Below are 16033 nucleotides of genomic sequence, written 5' to 3'. Positions count from 1 at the left end.
TGACCCATGACCCAGATTTGGGGGTGGGGTATATACAGGGGAAAGGAGAGGAGAGGGCTCAGGACCAGCTGTGGGGACAGGAAATGGGCAGAGGGGCCAGAGAACAGTGGGACAGGGTTTGAGCAGAATTGCAATCCAAGCTGTACGGTCCCTGTTTTCTTTTTTCTTTTTTTTTTTTTTCCTTTTTGTCTTTTTCCGTGTCCGGCAACGGACCGCAACCCTCAGTGTCGCGCCCCTACCGGACTGGGACCGGCAACGGGATCGCAACCCTCGGTGCTGCGCCCGCCCCTCGCTCAGCCAGTGAGCAGGAACCGGTCTGTATGTGGGATCCGAACCCTCGGCGGGAGCACCACCACACTCCCAAGCGGCGCACTACAGCAGTGCGCCACCAGGCCGGCCCATGGTCCCTGTTTTCTTTTTTCTTTTTTTTTTTTTTTCTTTTTGTCTTTTTCCGTGTCCGGCAACGGACCGCAACCCTCAGTGTCGCGCCCCTACCGGACTGGGACCGGCAACGGGATCGCAACCCTCGGTGCTGCGCCCGCCCCTCGCTCAGCCAGTGAGCAGGAACCGGTCTGTATGTGGGATCCGAACCCTCGGCGGGAGCACCACCACACTCCCAAGCGGCGCACTACAGCAGTGCGCCACCAGGCCGGCCCATGGTCCCTGTTTTCTTTGGCAGTGGCTGGGTTCCTACCCTGAGGCGGCTTGGGGCAGACGCCACCGTAAGTAGAGACAACAGCTTTTGGTCCTACCGCTCCTGCCACCTCATGCCCAGAAGACCAGTGGAGGTGGAAGAGAGGTGGGAGGCGGGGCAGGAAGGCTCTGCACGGCCTGCTCTGGCCTGGCTCACCTGGCTTTGAGGGACTCGGGTGGGTGCTGCATGGTCAGAACATGCCCCCCTCAAAGGAATTCCCCAGGGAAAGTGTCCTGAGCTGCTTGGTCGTTTATCCCCTCAGTTGGGATGTAAGGACCTGCAGGGCAGAAGCTCAGAGGGCAGGTCGAAGCTGTTGGCCTCTCCGCCCAGACGCCTGTGAGGCTTCCCCACCCACCTCCTCTGCTCTCAGGATCCCCTACCTTGGTGGCTCTTACTTGGAACCACAGATAGTCTTCCTTTGGACACTTTCTCATGCCCTGTGTGCTAGGGGGTGGAGGACAAAGTTGAGCTAACACCCTCTCTGCCAAGAATTTGGAGATGAGGTATAAAAAGATACCGTGCAAGATGGGTACACACTCTGATACTTCCTGCAATTCCCTCACAACAATCCGTACACAGACGGTATTTCCATGGCATTCCTGAATCAGAGGCACTGTCTTTAGGAAGCACAGTGGGAACTGGTGAAGGGAGAAGCCACATAGTGGTGTGTCGGTAAATGTTGAACCACTGGCTGTCCAGGGGGTGAGAGCTCTGGTTCACAGCGTTTACTGGTTCCTGTGGTGTGCCCTGGGATCACCAGCATGAATTGGGGTGCCAGGGTATTTTGGGGGGCCCCAGGGCATTCTTCAGGGCAGAAGGGAACCACCCTGCCTGAGGTGACTCAATCCCAGGAGAGCTGCCCATTTGTGGCCCTTCCCGTGAGACTCCAGAAGACTCCCTCCTGCCAGATCAGGGTCACAGCAACTGAGAACAATGCTGGACAGGCGAGCGGGCACTGTGCAGGGACAGGGGGTCTGGGAGCGCGTCAGAAGCTGCTGGGGCCTGTCCTCCCCGAACTGGGCCACTGTGGGCCTTTCATCTCCCGCCCTGCTCTCTGGGCCACTCCAGCGTCCGCCTGCCTTTGCCTCTTCCCACCCCACTACCCCCAGTGCGGCAATTACGGCGCTAATTAGGATGCTTTGATCATCTTTAGAAATGGCCACATTGCGGAGGGACGCTGCCAAGCAATTAGGGGCAGAGGGGCCGGGAGCTCAGGGGCTTCCTCCGGGGGTGGGGATGCCAAGAACCCCCGGACACCCCCTTCCCTCCTCCCTCCAGGAGTGTCTGCCCCCAGCACAGCTGAAGCTCCTCAGAGAGTAGAGGCACATGGGGATGCCCCCCCCATCTCAGCCCCAGCGACAGGGCCAGCCCCTGCCCACCAGTCCCCCTCTGCCTGGCCCCTGGCCCAACCGTCAGTTCTTCTCCCCTGTCTTGGCCCCTTTGATGGAGCCGCAGAAACAAGGGCTCTTTTGACAGAAGGGGGGCTCAGAGCTGGGACGATGAGACTTCAAAGGTGAGGGTCGAGCCCACTACCCCACTCCCTCCCCCAATCCTGGCCGCCCTCCCAAGCACCCCCACCCCAGTCTGTGCTGTATATAGCCCTGTGGGCTCCTAGGAGTTAAGGGCCAGGTGAGGGGCGGACCAAGGGAAGTGGGTAATTTTGATGTAAGAGAACAGGGTCAGATGATTTGAGGGACAAAAATTCAGTGCCCAGGGGCAGAAAGGCAGCGGGAAGCGGGCACCAAGGGGTAAGCGCCTGCAGGGTGGACCCCGAGGAGGACAGAGGACAGGGTCTCTTGCCCCAGCTCCTGGTCACCATGCTGCTGACTGTGCTGCTGCTGCTGCTGCCCCTCCCAGACACATGGCCCGCTCATGGGCACCCACTATACATGCGCCTGCCCCCCAGCACCCTGCAAGGTGAGCCCGGGCTGGTCCAAGGGAGCGGCGGAGGCGGGAGGGACACAGAGGAAGTGAGGTCCCTGGTGGGGGAAGATGAGCTTGTCACCCCCACTCATAAGGACCTTTAACCTCTTCTGCCCACCCTGGTGGGAGAAGGGGCCAGGAATTGAGGTTCAGGTAGGAGATAAAGGGGAAAGAAAGGCTGGAAAGAGGAGAACTGGAAGGTCTGCCAAAGGGCATTTAGTGAAGTTTCCAGACTTAGCAGGGAGGAAAAGACCCAGAGCAGCATGCCCTTGTCTGGCTGGACCCCAAGCGGGCAACTCAACCACAGTCACTTTACGTCAATAAGCCTGAGTTCTGTGATGTCTGTATCTTTGGAGTGCTGTTTTTCCTTTAATGTTTAAGAAAAAGGCGCTTTTCAAAGGTTCCAGCCCAGCTCAGTTAATTAGAGATATCTCGGGCTGAGGTTCTGGGACCATCTGCTCTGAGTGCTGGACCCAGGAGCCCTGGGGCTCTCTCCTCCCCATTCTGCCCCAGTGCCCTGGGAGCCCAGCCTGCTTCCCTGTGGGTTTCCCAAGGCAGGGCTCAAGGCTGGGGCCAGGATGACTGGACTGAGGCTCTTGCCCAATCATTCATAATTTTGTGCCCCATGCCCCGCAGTTCTGTCGGCCCAGGGGACGCAGGCATTGCAAGCTGCCCAGAGGAGCGCCCAGTGGGCAGTAAAGCGTGTGGTGATGGAGATCCAGCACAGACTGCATGAGTGTCGAGGTTGTGCCAATTATGTCACCCCATGCCCCAGTGAACTTGCACTCACAACCCTGGGCCCTTTCTCCTGTCCTCCTCCACCCCCTCCCTTCCAACTTGACTCCCTTCTGGTGGGCAGAGGCTGGGTGGGGCTGCAACCAAAGCAATGCTGATGAAGATCCCTCCGAGTAGAAAGGGCATGCCAGGCCTGGGGCACAGCATGGGCAAAGAGGGGTGGCAGGAGCAGTCTGGGCTCCCGTGGTGAACAGTGAGTTCATCCTGCTGAACTAGCACCTATGTGCTAGGGGGAGGGGTACAAGGGGAGAGAAGCCCAGCCTGGGGTGGAGGACCGGCAAGAGGATGGCAGTGAGACTCAAGGGTGTGTTTCTCAGCAGGACCTGGGCATCCCAGGCCTCAAGCCCCACTCCTCCAGGACCCACCTGAGTCAGGTGAGGCTGAAAAGTCTGAGGGGGCAGGGCTGAGAGCAGGGTGGGACTCGATGGTGAGGACGGCCAGAATTTGTCCCTCATGACACCACTTGCGCCTTTCTAGGGCCGTGTGGCGAGAGGCGCCCAGGCACTACCAACGTGACACGGGCCCACGGCCGCATAGTGGGGGGCAGCGCCGCACCCCCTGGGGCCTGGCCCTGGCTGGTGAGGCTACAGCTCGGGGGGCAGCCTCTGTGTGGCGGCGTCCTGGTGGCGGCGTCCTGGGTACTCACCGCGGCGCACTGCTTTGCCGGGTATGTCGGGCCCCCAGGTCCCTGCCCACTGGGTCCCCACTGCCGGGTCCAGCACCTTCGGAGTGGTCAGATGGTCGACGCGCTGGACAGCCGGTCTCTGCTGCCCTCTGGCGGCGGAAGGCCCCGCGCTCCCTGGTCTCAAGTCGCCCGCCCCCGCCCACCCAGGGTGCGGACCCCTGGGGTATGAGCCCACTCTGTGGGGAGAGACCTCCCCGGCCCACCCGCCCTGCCTCCCAGGCAGAGAAACAACCTGCTGTGCGGGATCGCGGCGTGGTGCCAGGAGGCGCAGGGCAGGGTTTCCAGGGGGCCTCGGTGCACCCCTGACCTTCCTATCAGCCCCTCTCCGCCCCACCCCCCACCAGCGCCCAGAATGAGCTTCTGTGGACTGTGACGCTGGCCGAAGGGCTCCAAGGGGACCAAGCGGAGGAGGTGCCGGTGAACCGCATCTTGCCCCACCCCAAGGTGAGAGGGCACCTCCAGACCCTGGGGGCTGGGAACAGCAACCCCACCCCTGCCTCGTTGACCTGGCGCCGCCGCCCCCTCCCCAGTTTGACCCGCGGACCTTCCACAACGACTTGGCCCTGGTGCAGCTGTGGACGCCGGTGAGCCCGGCAGGACCGGCGCGCCCCGTGTGTCTGCCCCAGGGGCCCCGGGAGCCCCCCGCTGGCACCGCCTGCGCCATCGCGGGCTGGGGGGCCCTCTTCGAAGGTACTGGACGGGGCAGGGCCTGGGTGAGCCGAGCGCCTGCGTGGGAAGAATGGGGGGCGAGACGATAGAGTTTGGGGAAGCCGGGCTGTGAGAAATCCGGCCTGCTTCAGCTGCCTTCGCGAAATGCTGCCCGATCTTGCAAAGGGGGAGGATTCAGGAAGGCGTGGAGAGGGACCCTCAAAGCGGGGCTCCTGCCACCCAGACTTGAGCCCCTTCTATCGCTTTCCTGCAGACGGGCCAGAGGCTGAGGCGGTGAGGGAGGCCCGCGTCCCCCTGCTCAGCGACGACACCTGCCAAAGGGCTCTGGGGCCTGGGCTGCACCCCAGCACCATGCTCTGTGCCGGTTACCTGGCGGGGGGCATCGACTCGTGCCAGGTGAGATCCCATACTGATGGGAGGGCGCTGGCTGGTAGCTGCCCAGAAGCAGGACGGCCTCCTTTCCTTTTACGGTCAGGCTGTCGCTCAACTTCACTGAGCCTCTACGTCCTCGTCGCTAAAATGGGTCCGAGTGGTAACCACCGAAGAGCTCAGAGATTCCTTAACTTACCCTGCCAGGTGTAAGGCAGGCAGGAGAGGGGGACGGGAGGATTCAGTGACCTCTCTCTTGGCTCTGGTCCCCGCAGGGTGACTCTGGAGGCCCCCTGACCTGTTCCGAGTCTGGCCCCCGCCCCAGAGAGGTCCTGTTCGGCGTCACCTCCTGGGGGGACGGCTGCGGCGAGCCAGGGAAGCCCGGGGTCTACACCCGCGTGGCCGTGTTCAAGGACTGGCTCCGGGAGCAGATGAGCGGTGAGAGCCTCCTTCCAATCCCCCCCTCCCCAGAGTGTCCCTGCAGACAGCCCTGGGACAAGCCCGCTTCGCCCGCACCCCCAGCTTTCTTCTCCGTGGGTTAAACCTGTCTCCTTCAGGGGAAGGGCTGCGGGGGCTAGGGACCCAAACAGGGAGTGAGCTGTCCCCTGCCCCGCTCGCAGCGGCCCCCTCCAGCCGCGAGCCCAGCTGCAGGGAGCTTCTGGCTTGGGAACCGCCCAAGGAGCAGCTGGCACACGCCGCCCAACCCTGCGCCTTCTACGCGCGCCTGTGCCCAGGGTCCGAGGGCGCCTGTGCGCTCCTGGCGCACCAGCAGTGTCTGCAGCGCCGGCGGCGATGCGGTCAGTCCCTTCTCCAGGGGGGGGGCGGGGGGGAGGAAGCCTGGCCCGCTTCTCACCGCCACTGGGAACCTTGTCCCGCCCGCAGAGCTGCGCTCGCTGGCGCACCTGCTGCTGGGCCTGCTGCGGGGCGCCCAGGATCTGCTCGCCCCGCGCCCGGGTCTCCGGCGCCTGGTCCCCGCCCTGGTTCGCCCCGCTCCGTCGCTCCGGGAGCCTCCCGGGCACACTGCCCGGGAGCAGCGGCTGCACTCAGGTACCCCACGCCCTCCAGCCCAGCCCCTGGCCCGATCCCGGCCCCGGCCCCAGCCCTGCGCTGCGGAGCCAGCTTTCTGCTGCCGACGCGCTCCTCTGACCCCGCGCCTCCCCAGGATCGTGGGCTGCAGGCGCGCGCTTCCCGAAGCGGAGGCCAGAGCAGCGCGGGGAGACGAACGGTAATGACGCCCTCTGCCGGCTGCGGGGAGAGAGTAGGCCCAGGGGCTGGCAGAGGCCTGGAGTGGGGGGGACTGCGCTGGGGAGCAGTTAACCCAGGAGGAACGGGCAGGACCGCTCTCTCCCTCTTCCAAGTGAGGCAGTTGAGGCTCTGAGGGGACTTGCGGCTTTGGGCCCTCATCAGTGTCAAACAAAGATACTCTGCCTTGTGTGATCGCTTAACCTCTGTGAGCCTCAGTTTCCCCATCTGTAGGATAAGGAGGATAAATGTGCCCATTGGGAGGCCGACCTGAGATACTGGTGGGAGTCCCTCTCCAGCTCCACACCCTGTCAGTTTTCTGCTATTCCTGGGACCTTTCCCCTTCCTGCAGTCTGCCCTGGGCTGGATCCCCTCCGACAAAGGTTGGCAGCCCTTCAGGAGGCCCATGCCTGGATCCTGCAGGTCCCCTCTGAGCACCTGGCCATGAACTTTCACGAGGTAGGTCCCCAGGCTCCCCAGACTCCTTCACAGTGGCCTTCGAAGGCTGACCTTGCTGGGGTCCAGGCCAGAGAAGGTGCAGAGGTCCAGCCCTCGTGGGCGGGGAGAGAGGGGACACCTACCCCACAGCAGGAGAGAGGACCTCCCCCACCCCCAGCAGCCTGGGTTGACTCTGCTCCAGCTCTGGGGTGGAGGTGGGGGGTGGGGTGGAGAGGTGTCAGTGTAGGGGCTCATGGGGGTGTCCAAGTGAGCAGGAAATGAGCAGGGCTGGGATGAGGGGAGGAGAGGGGCCTGGGTCTAGGTGAGAGTTTCTGGGGTCCAGGAAGAGAGGGGGTGACCTCCAGGACTCCCACTCAGGAGTGGGTTTCTGGGCCCCTGACCCCCCTCCTCCCTTGTAGGTCCTGGCAGATCTGGGCTCCAAGACACTGACTGGACTCTTCAGAGCCTGGGTGCGGGCAGGCTTGGGAGACCGGCGTGTGGTCTTCAGTGGCCTGGTGGGCCTGGAGCAGGCCACTCTGGCTCGCAGCCTCCCCCGGCTGCTGGTGCAGGCTCTGCAGGCCTTCCGCTTGGCCACCCTGACAAAGGGAGAACCTGAGGGGCCCCGGGTGGGTGTGGGCCAGGGCCCAGGGCTGGGGAGGAAGGGACATCCCCCACTCAGCCCTCAGGCTCCCCTAGCCAGGCAGCCATGAGCCATGTCAGGGCCCTTGGTGTGGACCTACTGCTCCCAGGGACTAAGAGGGGTTCAGGGAGCATGATGACAAGCTGCCACAGCTGGCTGGATGTGTGTGGGTGGGGTAGGGGTCCTGGCCTGTGTGTCTTCCCAGGTGTGTGATCAGGGAATCACAGCTGCTTTAATAAATGTTATTTATAATCTACAGAGTCGATTCTGGAGCTTTCTTGGGTGCGGATCTGGTGGGATTTCATGGGGTGGGGCCCAGGCAGAGCCCCGTCTCTGGAAGCAGCTGGCAGAGGTCACAGAGAAGCTGGGGAGGGGCTGCTAAGCCCTCATCTGAGTATATCTCTGCCTCTCATCCCGCGCCACCCGTGGCCAGCTACCACTGCCCCCAATGTCAGTGTCTCCACCCTGCCTCCACCCTCACCACTAGTGCAGTTAGTCCCAGCCCGGAATCTTTGCCTCATGTCCTTGGGCTCCTGCTCTGGCTGGACAGTCCCCACCCCCTCGTCGAGGTGTCAGATTGCGTTTCCGGCTGCCTCTTTCCTTTGCCCCCCACCCCCACCCAGCACCTGTCCCCTCTCCCGCCCACCCTCATTCCACAGCCCTGCAGTAGGAGGGGCAGACACAAGATGCAGTCAGAGGGACAGGATGGAGGGGACTGTGCTGACGCTGGGGCTGCTGGCCACCTTTGTCATTTGTGGTAAGGGTAGACATCACCCCCACCTCTCATGACGCCTACCCGGGCCCCCCACTGCACGACTCCCTGCTGCTCTTTCCTACGTGATGCTCCCTCCCCAGAATCATGCCCAACTCCCCACTCCCGCGCTGCCATTCCTCACTGTGAGGGCCCGACCTCCAGGCTCCCCACTCAGGGCTGCTTCCTTCCTGGGTCCCCTGCCCAAGGCCCTGTTCCAGTCCCCAATCCTCCCCAGGCAGCTGGGGCCTGAACGAGGAGGAGCGGCTGATCCGGCACCTGTTCCACGAGAAGGGCTACAGCAAGGAGCTCCGGCCCGTGGCACACAAAGAGGAGAGCGTGGAAGTCTCGCTGGCCCTCACCCTCTCCAACCTCATCTCTCTGGTGAGAGGCCTCTTCCGTGGGGGACTGGGGAGGGAGGGCAGGAACTGCTTCTCCGGGACCAGACCGGACCAGATGGCATGGAGGAAGCTCGAGGCCCCAGACCAGCCTATGTAGCTCCCTCCCCGGGAAACATGCTCGGGCCACCCGCCATGTCCTGCGTGCCCACAGGCCTCCTGCCCTCCAAGGCTGGCACCCCCTCCCCTCCAGCTTCAGCTCTAGGGGATGCCCCCCCATTGCACACTCCATATGACATGCCAAACGCATGATACACTTCAGAGGCCATTTGCCCTCTGGCCCCTGGTCTGCCCACCCACTCCTGTCTGTGAGTGCTCGGGGCAAGAGGCTGGTCGGCTTCGTTGCCATGGTTTCCCCTGGGTGCCAGTTGGGAGTAGGTGTCTGGTAAATGAGTGCCAGTGACAGAACAATGTAGGCTCCCGGAGGACACCACGCCTGTCTGATTACAGAAAGAAGTCGAGGAGACCCTCACCACCAACGTGTGGATAGAACACGTAAGAACACCCCACACAGAGCCGGAGTAGGGTGCAGGGCTCAGGCTCCCGTGTGCTCACTTCCACTTGGGGATCCCCAGCCTGCCTTGGACACTGTCCTCCAGGAGAGGTTGGCTCCTCTCTACAAAAAAAACCCCAGGCCCGACTGCCCTTCCCCTGACCTAGTGCCCCTGCCAGCCCTGATGGCGCCTTCTAGTGGATTAGGATACACCACGGTTATGTACAATCGATTGTTTCAAAAAAAAAAAAATTGTCTGTGGGAAAATTGTGACTGTATCCTGATTTTTATTAGAAGACACTCTTCTGCCACTTGTCAGAAGTTTGTAATACAGACACAAATCTTCTATGTCCACAATGGAAATAATGCTCCCTCAGTTGTGCAGGGTACACGCTGCAGAGCTGTCATGACAGACCTGAGTCCCCACTCTGTGCCTGCCTCCTCCAGTCCTCTTTTGTCACAGCTCCCAGACCCTGTTCAGCCTTCCCCAAGGAAAGTCGGGGGGCGGGGGGAGCCTGGACAGCAGCAGAGCCCACTGCTGACATGCCTTTCGGGCTTCCAGGGCTGGACAGACAGCCGTCTGAAGTGGGACGCCAATGAATTTGGGAACATCAGCGTCCTGCGCCTGCCCCCCGACATGCTGTGGCTCCCAGAGATCGTGCTGGAGAACAAGCTGAGCCGAGCCCCCCATCCTCTACCCCTTCCTCACGCTTCCTCAGCCTCCTCCTCCAGCCCCCAGCTCCTGCCCGCCCTTCCTCCTCTGCTTCCCCTGACCCTGTCAGTTCTCAGCTGGCCAGTACTCACTATGGCCCTTGTCCCTGTCCCCCAGCAATGACGGCTCCTTCCAGATTTCCTACTCCTGCAACGTGCTCGTCTATGACTCGGGCTACGTGTACTGGCTGCCGCCTGCCATCTTCCGCTCCTCCTGTCCCATCTCTGTCACCTACTTCCCCTTCGACTGGCAGAACTGCTCCCTCAAGTTCAGGTGCACCCACTTCTCCAGCCACCCCTCACCCCAGGCCACCCTGCGGGGGGCTGGAGGAGAAGAACAAGGCCCCTCCAGCAGAGGCCCTCTGCCCCGTCCTATCAGAGCCCCCTCCCCCAGCGGCCTTCCTCTCCTAGCCCTTCCCCCAGACCCCCGCCAGTGGCCGAGGGTCACCCTGTGCCCACTGCCCTCCCCAGTTCGCTCAAGTACACGGCCAAGGAGATCACCCTGAGCCTGAAGCAGGAAAAGGAACAGGGCCGCCCCTACCCCGTGGAGTGGATCATCATCGACCCTGAGGGCTTCACAGGTACTTGGAGCAGCCGCAGGTGGCAGGCAGGCCCCTCAGACACACATCCACGATACACACGAACAGTCACACCGACACCTCCCATCCCCGGAGATGCACGCGTGTGCACACACACCTCGGACGCCAGCACACGGGTACACATGCACAGATAACACAACAGGCCTCCCGTGTCTGCCCACACAGAAACACACAGACACTCACACTAACTGAGGCAGAGACAGCACGGTGCCAGTGTCCCCAACCCCCCAGGCCAGGAGACTCTTCTGGGTCTGGGCAGGAGTCCCCGGGGATGGATGCGGCTGAGGGTGGTTAGTGTTTTGGTGCCTGGAGCGCCCAGGGGTGTGGCTGGGGTGTGGGCTGTGTCATGCTGATAGGGTGCATGTCATCCCCTCCCATATGCCCTGACGCCCTGTCCGTCAGAAGAGACCCCTGTCCTGCTGGTCTCAGGGCTGACACACCATGGCCAAGGCGTGGTGCTGCTCTTGCTGGCTCGTTATACCCAAGACCCAGCCGAATGGGAGCAGCCTGATTAGGGCGACTTCGCTTTTCTTTTTCTCTTAGGAAGACAAGCTCAATAACTGAATGTCTTTTTTTTTACTGTCTCTTTAATCTGTAAATACCTATTTTTGGCTCACGATGTATTTTGATCCAAAACATACTCCTCATTTGAACCTTGTATGGCCTGTATGGCCTCAGCTTCTATTTTTTCCAAGGAGATTAAAAAAAAAAATCAATCACAGAGGAAAGTGTCCCCCTCACAGACTGAAACTTGCATCCCAACCCTCAGGGACACAGCACCTGAGCCTCCCCGGGGCCGCCCACCACTTTAGGTTCTGTCCTGGGGTCCTCCTTAGCCCCCAGCCGCTCTTTCTCAGCCCAACCCCAAGTGTCCATGTGTCGTCCTCAGAAAACGGGGAGTGGGAGATAGTGCACCGGCCGGCCAGGGTCAACGTGGACCCCCACGCCCCGCTGGACAGCCCCAGCCGCCAGGACGTCACCTTCTACCTCATCATCCGCCGCAAGCCTCTCTTCTACATCATCAACATCCTGGTGCCCTGCGTGCTCATCTCCTTCATGGTCAACCTGGTCTTCTACCTGCCAGCCGACAGTGAGCCTCGGCAGCACCAGTCCCTCGCCCAGCCGCCTCTTCCCCTCCCCTGAGGCCACCTGCCCCTCACTTCCTCCGGGAGCTGCATGGGTCACCACTCCTGGAGCTCCCTGCCCAGGATCTAGGCCTGCCTGAGGACCAGGGGGCCAGCCAAGAGGAGGGCTCTGTGACACTGTCCACCCCCCCAAGTGGACAGGGCAGGTTGCCTCCTGGACACTACTTCTGCCTCTCCCAGTGGGCTTCCCAGAGGCCCTAGGGAGAACTGCTAGACTGTCCCTCTGTCGGGGCAGAGACTGGGTCTGTCATGGTCACCACTATGTGGCCATGGCCCTGGCACACAGGAGGCCATTAAGCCATTGAGCCAGTGGGTGAATAATGTGGTGTCCAGGAAGCCAGGGCGTAGGGGCAGAAAAGTAATCTCCACTCTTGGCTCCAGGAGGCAACAATTTTACAATTTCAGAATATTTATTATAAGCAGGACACAGTGAGTCCCAGGGACAAAGGGGACCCAGTCCCTGCCCCTGGCAGACAAGGTAGAAACCATAGGACGAGGCGGGTGGCCTGGGGCGGGGTGGGGGCCATTCTAGGTGCAGTGGGGCTGGGGGGGTTCCTGGAGGAGGCGGAGCTCGAGCCAGACTGTGAAGCGGGTGTGCGGCTGTGTTAGGCCGTGAAGAGCAGCCGTGCAGATGAGGAGGGGTCGGGGCAGGGGCAGGTGGGACCCGAGTGGGGGAGCCCCCTCAGCCCCGCCATCGCACACAGGAGCTCAGGTGGGCAGAGGAGGGCAGCGCCAGGCTGGGGCCTCTGAGTGAAGGGCTGAGAGTTGGGGTGTCATCCTCGTGCTATAAGGACACCTGGGAGCTTTCTGAGAAGGGGAGTGACACCCAGATCTGAGCTTCAGAAGGAGGGTTGAATAGCAGGGGGTGGGCTAATGGTGGTGGCTGGTGTTTGTTGAGCACTTACCCAGTGCCAAGCAGAGTGACGTGTGTTTAACACACTCTCACAACACTTAACAGTTGAGAAAGTGAGGTACAGAGAGGTTAGGCTACTAGTCCAAGGTCACCCAGCTAGTAAGCGGCAGAGCCAGGATTTGAACCCGGGGACTCTAGTTCCATAACCCATGATTTTCATCAGGGCACTGTGGCACCATGAACAGTGGTGGCAGGGGCTGCAGTGGGACTCTCTGGGCCTGGGGCCCAAAATCACAGTTAAGTCTGGCTTCCCCAGGTGGTGAGAAGACGTCAGTGGCCATCTCGGTGCTCCTGGCCCAGTCTGTCTTCTTGCTGCTCATCTCCAAGCGGCTGCCTGCCACGTCCATGGCCATCCCCCTCATCGGCAAGTGAGTGACGCCCACACCCAGCCCTGCTCCACTCACCTGTCCTGGCCCTGGGGGCTCCAGGCTGAGTGTGTGCCTGCAGGTTCCTGCTCTTTGGCATGGTGCTGGTCACCATGGTCGTGGTGATCTGTGTCATCGTGCTCAACATACACTTCCGAACACCCAGCACCCACGTGCTGTCCGAGGGCGTCAAGAAGGTGAGCACTCTCGATCCCCAAATGCTGGAAATTGTCCAGAGGCCACCTACAGGAGGACAAGTGAAGACACTGGGCATACTCGGCAGGGGAATACCACCAGGCAGTGCAAAGGCACCAGGTGCTGCTGCATGCCAGCACGGATACCCTTCCCAACACAATGTTGCATGCAAGAAGCCACACACCAGACTGCACAGACTGCAGGGTTTTCTTTCTATGAAATGCAAGAACAGGAAAAACCAGTCATTGGTGACAGAAGTCAGGATGGTGGCTACCTCTGTGGGTGGGTAGGAACTGCGGGGGGAGGCCTGAGAACCCTTTCAAGATAACGTTCACTACCTTATCTGGTTGGTGACTACACAGTTGTATGCATCTGTAAAAATTCACCTTCTGCACGCCTAAGATTTGCTCCTTCTACCTCGGTTTATAGGAAGAAGATGAGGACCGAGGTGGCAGGGTGCTCGGGAGGGCCAGCTGACTGTTCTGGGCTGCCTGAGAGTAGCTTAGCAACTCTTTTTGTCTTTAAGCATTTGAGTGGGGAGAGTTCAACATTTTGGGCATTCATCTTACTTTTTTGTTTTTAATATTCATTTTCAGTGAATGAGTTCTGCTTTGTGCTGAGTAATGAGGGAGAGTTGGAAGTAACCTAAGTGTCCATCAGTAGCAGATCAGGGGAATAAATGACAGGGTCAGACTGGGAAGCACTGTGTGGCAGCCAGGAATGGAGTCACACACATCAGGATGTGCAAGAGTCACCTCGTGTTTGTAAAATGGCCTTTCTTGTGTCTCCTTGACCCTGCCAAAGCTCTTTCTGGAGACTCTGCCCAAGATCCTGCACATGTCCCGCCCGGCAGAGGATGGACCCAGCCCTGGGGCCCTGGTCCGGAGGAGCAGCTCCCTGGGCTACATGTCCAAGGCTGAGGAATACTTCTTGCTTAAGTCACGCAGTGACCTCATGTTTGAGAAGCAGTCAGAGCGGCATGGGCTGGCCCGACGCCTCACCACTGCACGTGGGTCTCTGGTGGCCTTGGTGTTGACCCATCTGTGGGAGGTGGGGGGAGGCAGGCCTCATACCCTGCTCTGGCCCCGTGTCCACAGGCCGGCCTTCAGCAAGCTCTGAGCAGGCCCAGCAGGAACTCTTCAGCGAGCTAAAGCCGGCTGTGGATGGGGCAAATTTCATCGTTAACCACATGAGGGACCAGAACAATTACAATGAGGTAAGTGGCCACAGGGTTGCCACGTGCAGGTGTTCAGGTAGTGCACTGACCAAGTGTATCCTGTCTTCAGGGCTCAAGGTTCCACTCCGTTTTAGTCCGTTTTGTGTTGCTATAACAGAATTGCCTGAGACTGGGTAATTTATAAAGAAGAGAGGTTTATTTGGCTTACGATTCTGGGACAGCTGCGTCTGGCATGAGCCTCAGGCTGCTTCTACTCATGGCGGAAAGTGGCAGGCTGCCGGTGGGTACGAGCAGATCACATGGCGAGAGGAAGCAAGAGAGAGAGAGAGAGAAGGTGCCAGGGTCTCTTTAAGCAACAAGCTCTCAACAAGGGAACTAACAGAGCGAGAACTCACTCATTACTCCCCCCGCCCCCAGGGAGAGCATTAATCCATTCATGAGGGATCCGCCCCCATGACTCAATTAGTTTCCAGCACTGCCACATTGGAGATCAAATTTCCACGTGAGTTTTGTAGGGGACAACACATCCAAACTCCATCACCCTCAGAGACACAAAACAGTTTAGATGAGGGAGTTCATGGTGAGTGCAGATTCCAGGCCCTCAGAGAGGAAGGACTCCTGCCTCGTACTGCACAGCAGCACACCAGCCAGGCACACAGCCCCATCCTGTGCAGGCCACACTCAGCATCCTTAGGGCCCCTTCTTTCTCCCAGCTGGCAATCTTTTTCTCTCCCTGCTCAACTCCAAGCCTGATGCTCCAGAAAGAGTCAGACATTTAAAAGGTAGCCATAGGTGGTTGTTCAATATTATACAATTTTTTAAAATTCTCTCTTGAGAAAGGGGTACCTTTTTCCAGTTCACATATGGGCTAGCAGTGGTCCTGAGTGGCTGGGAAGGGTGAGAGAGAGGAGAGGGGCCTGTGTCCCTTCCTCAGCCCCCAGCTCCTCTCCAGCTCCTGGAACCCTACCTCCCAGACCGACAGAGTGACCAGCCCTGTCTGTAGCCAGAGGGTTTGTGCTCTTCCTGGGGATATGCCTGCACACCTTGTCTGCTCTGAGCAGGAGGTGGCCACCACAGACCCACCAAGGCCATGGTTCCATCACTGAGCCCTGGCTAGGGATGCGGGTCTATGGTCTGAGGGCCCTCCTTAAACACTCTCTGTGCTCCCACCCCCAGGAGAAGGACAGCTGGAACCGTGTGGCACGCACAGTGGACCGCCTCTGCCTGTTTGTGGTGACACCCATCATGGTGATGGGCACGGCCTGGATCTTTCTGCAGGGCATCTACAACCAGCCCCCACCTCAGCCTTTCCCTGGAGATCCCTACTCTTACCAAGTGCAGGACAAGCGCTTCATCTAGGGTGGGCTGCAGGGGTAGCCAGGCAGACAGCAGGGTCTAAGAGAGGAGCAGCTCTCCCTAGGAGGGCCAGCTCCTGGCCTGAGGCTTGTGCCCTGTGGGTCCTGCAAGGCTTGGGGTGGAGACGCAGGAAGTGAAGGGGCAGCCCCAGTCCTCAGTAGCAGTTCCTTTGCAAATAAAGACAGGAGCCACCCAGGATGGTCTGAGAGAGGTCGTCGGCTGGAAGAGATGGGCAGGACGATGTGAGGGAGGCAGGAGGCTGGCTCAGGGGCCAGGGAGGATGCCACACAGGCTGGCCTCATGGGGAGAGCTCTGTGAGGGATCAGACAGAGGCCTCTTCTCTGCCTCCCCCTCCCCCCTAGGTGGGGGTAGAGAAGGCAGGATTTTGTGCCTTCACTTCCTGGCTCCTCCAGCCACCCTCAACCTCGGGCTTCTGAAGCCTCACCTGGAGCTGAGGTTGGGGACGCCTCTCTCC

The 16033-nt window shown here is 60.4% G+C and overlaps 2 protein-coding genes across 3 annotated transcripts; both read left to right on the top strand.

The window, feature by feature from the left end:
• The first annotated feature begins 2511 nt into the window (after positions 1 to 2511).
• PRSS56 (protease, serine, 56) lies at positions 2512 to 7713 on the top strand. The gene is made up of 13 exons (XM_008579435.1): positions 2512 to 2611; positions 3254 to 3361; positions 3733 to 3786; positions 3890 to 4079; positions 4442 to 4541; positions 4628 to 4787; positions 5020 to 5162; positions 5411 to 5573; positions 5756 to 5932; positions 6018 to 6182; positions 6298 to 6360; positions 6730 to 6836; positions 7235 to 7713. The coding sequence occupies exons 1-13, from the start codon at positions 2512 to 2514 to the stop codon at positions 7523 to 7525; spliced, it is 1821 nt and encodes a 606-aa protein (XP_008577657.1). The 3' UTR covers positions 7526 to 7713.
• Positions 7714 to 8111: 398 nt separating this feature from the next.
• CHRND (cholinergic receptor, nicotinic, delta (muscle)) lies at positions 8112 to 16033 on the top strand. 2 transcript variants are annotated; one of them, XM_008579431.1, is made up of 12 exons: positions 8112 to 8212; positions 8445 to 8590; positions 9055 to 9099; positions 9660 to 9769; positions 9927 to 10082; positions 10280 to 10389; positions 11297 to 11497; positions 12722 to 12833; positions 12913 to 13027; positions 13830 to 14034; positions 14123 to 14241; positions 15379 to 16033. In XM_008579431.1, exons 1-12 carry the CDS (start codon positions 8161 to 8163, stop codon positions 15559 to 15561), a joined length of 1554 nt encoding a protein of 517 aa, XP_008577653.1. In that variant the 5' UTR covers positions 8112 to 8160; the 3' UTR covers positions 15562 to 16033. The 2 variants fall into 2 exon arrangements, with proteins under 2 accessions (XP_008577653.1, XP_008577654.1); XM_008579432.1 differs by lacking the exon at positions 9055 to 9099.

This window comes from Galeopterus variegatus, unplaced genomic scaffold (assembly GCF_000696425.1).
Source record: "Galeopterus variegatus unplaced genomic scaffold, G_variegatus-3.0.2 Scaffold1883, whole genome shotgun sequence".
In the NCBI taxonomy this organism is placed as follows: Eukaryota; Metazoa; Chordata; class Mammalia; order Dermoptera; family Cynocephalidae; genus Galeopterus; species Galeopterus variegatus.
This window is presented reverse-complemented; position numbering and strand designations above follow the sequence as displayed.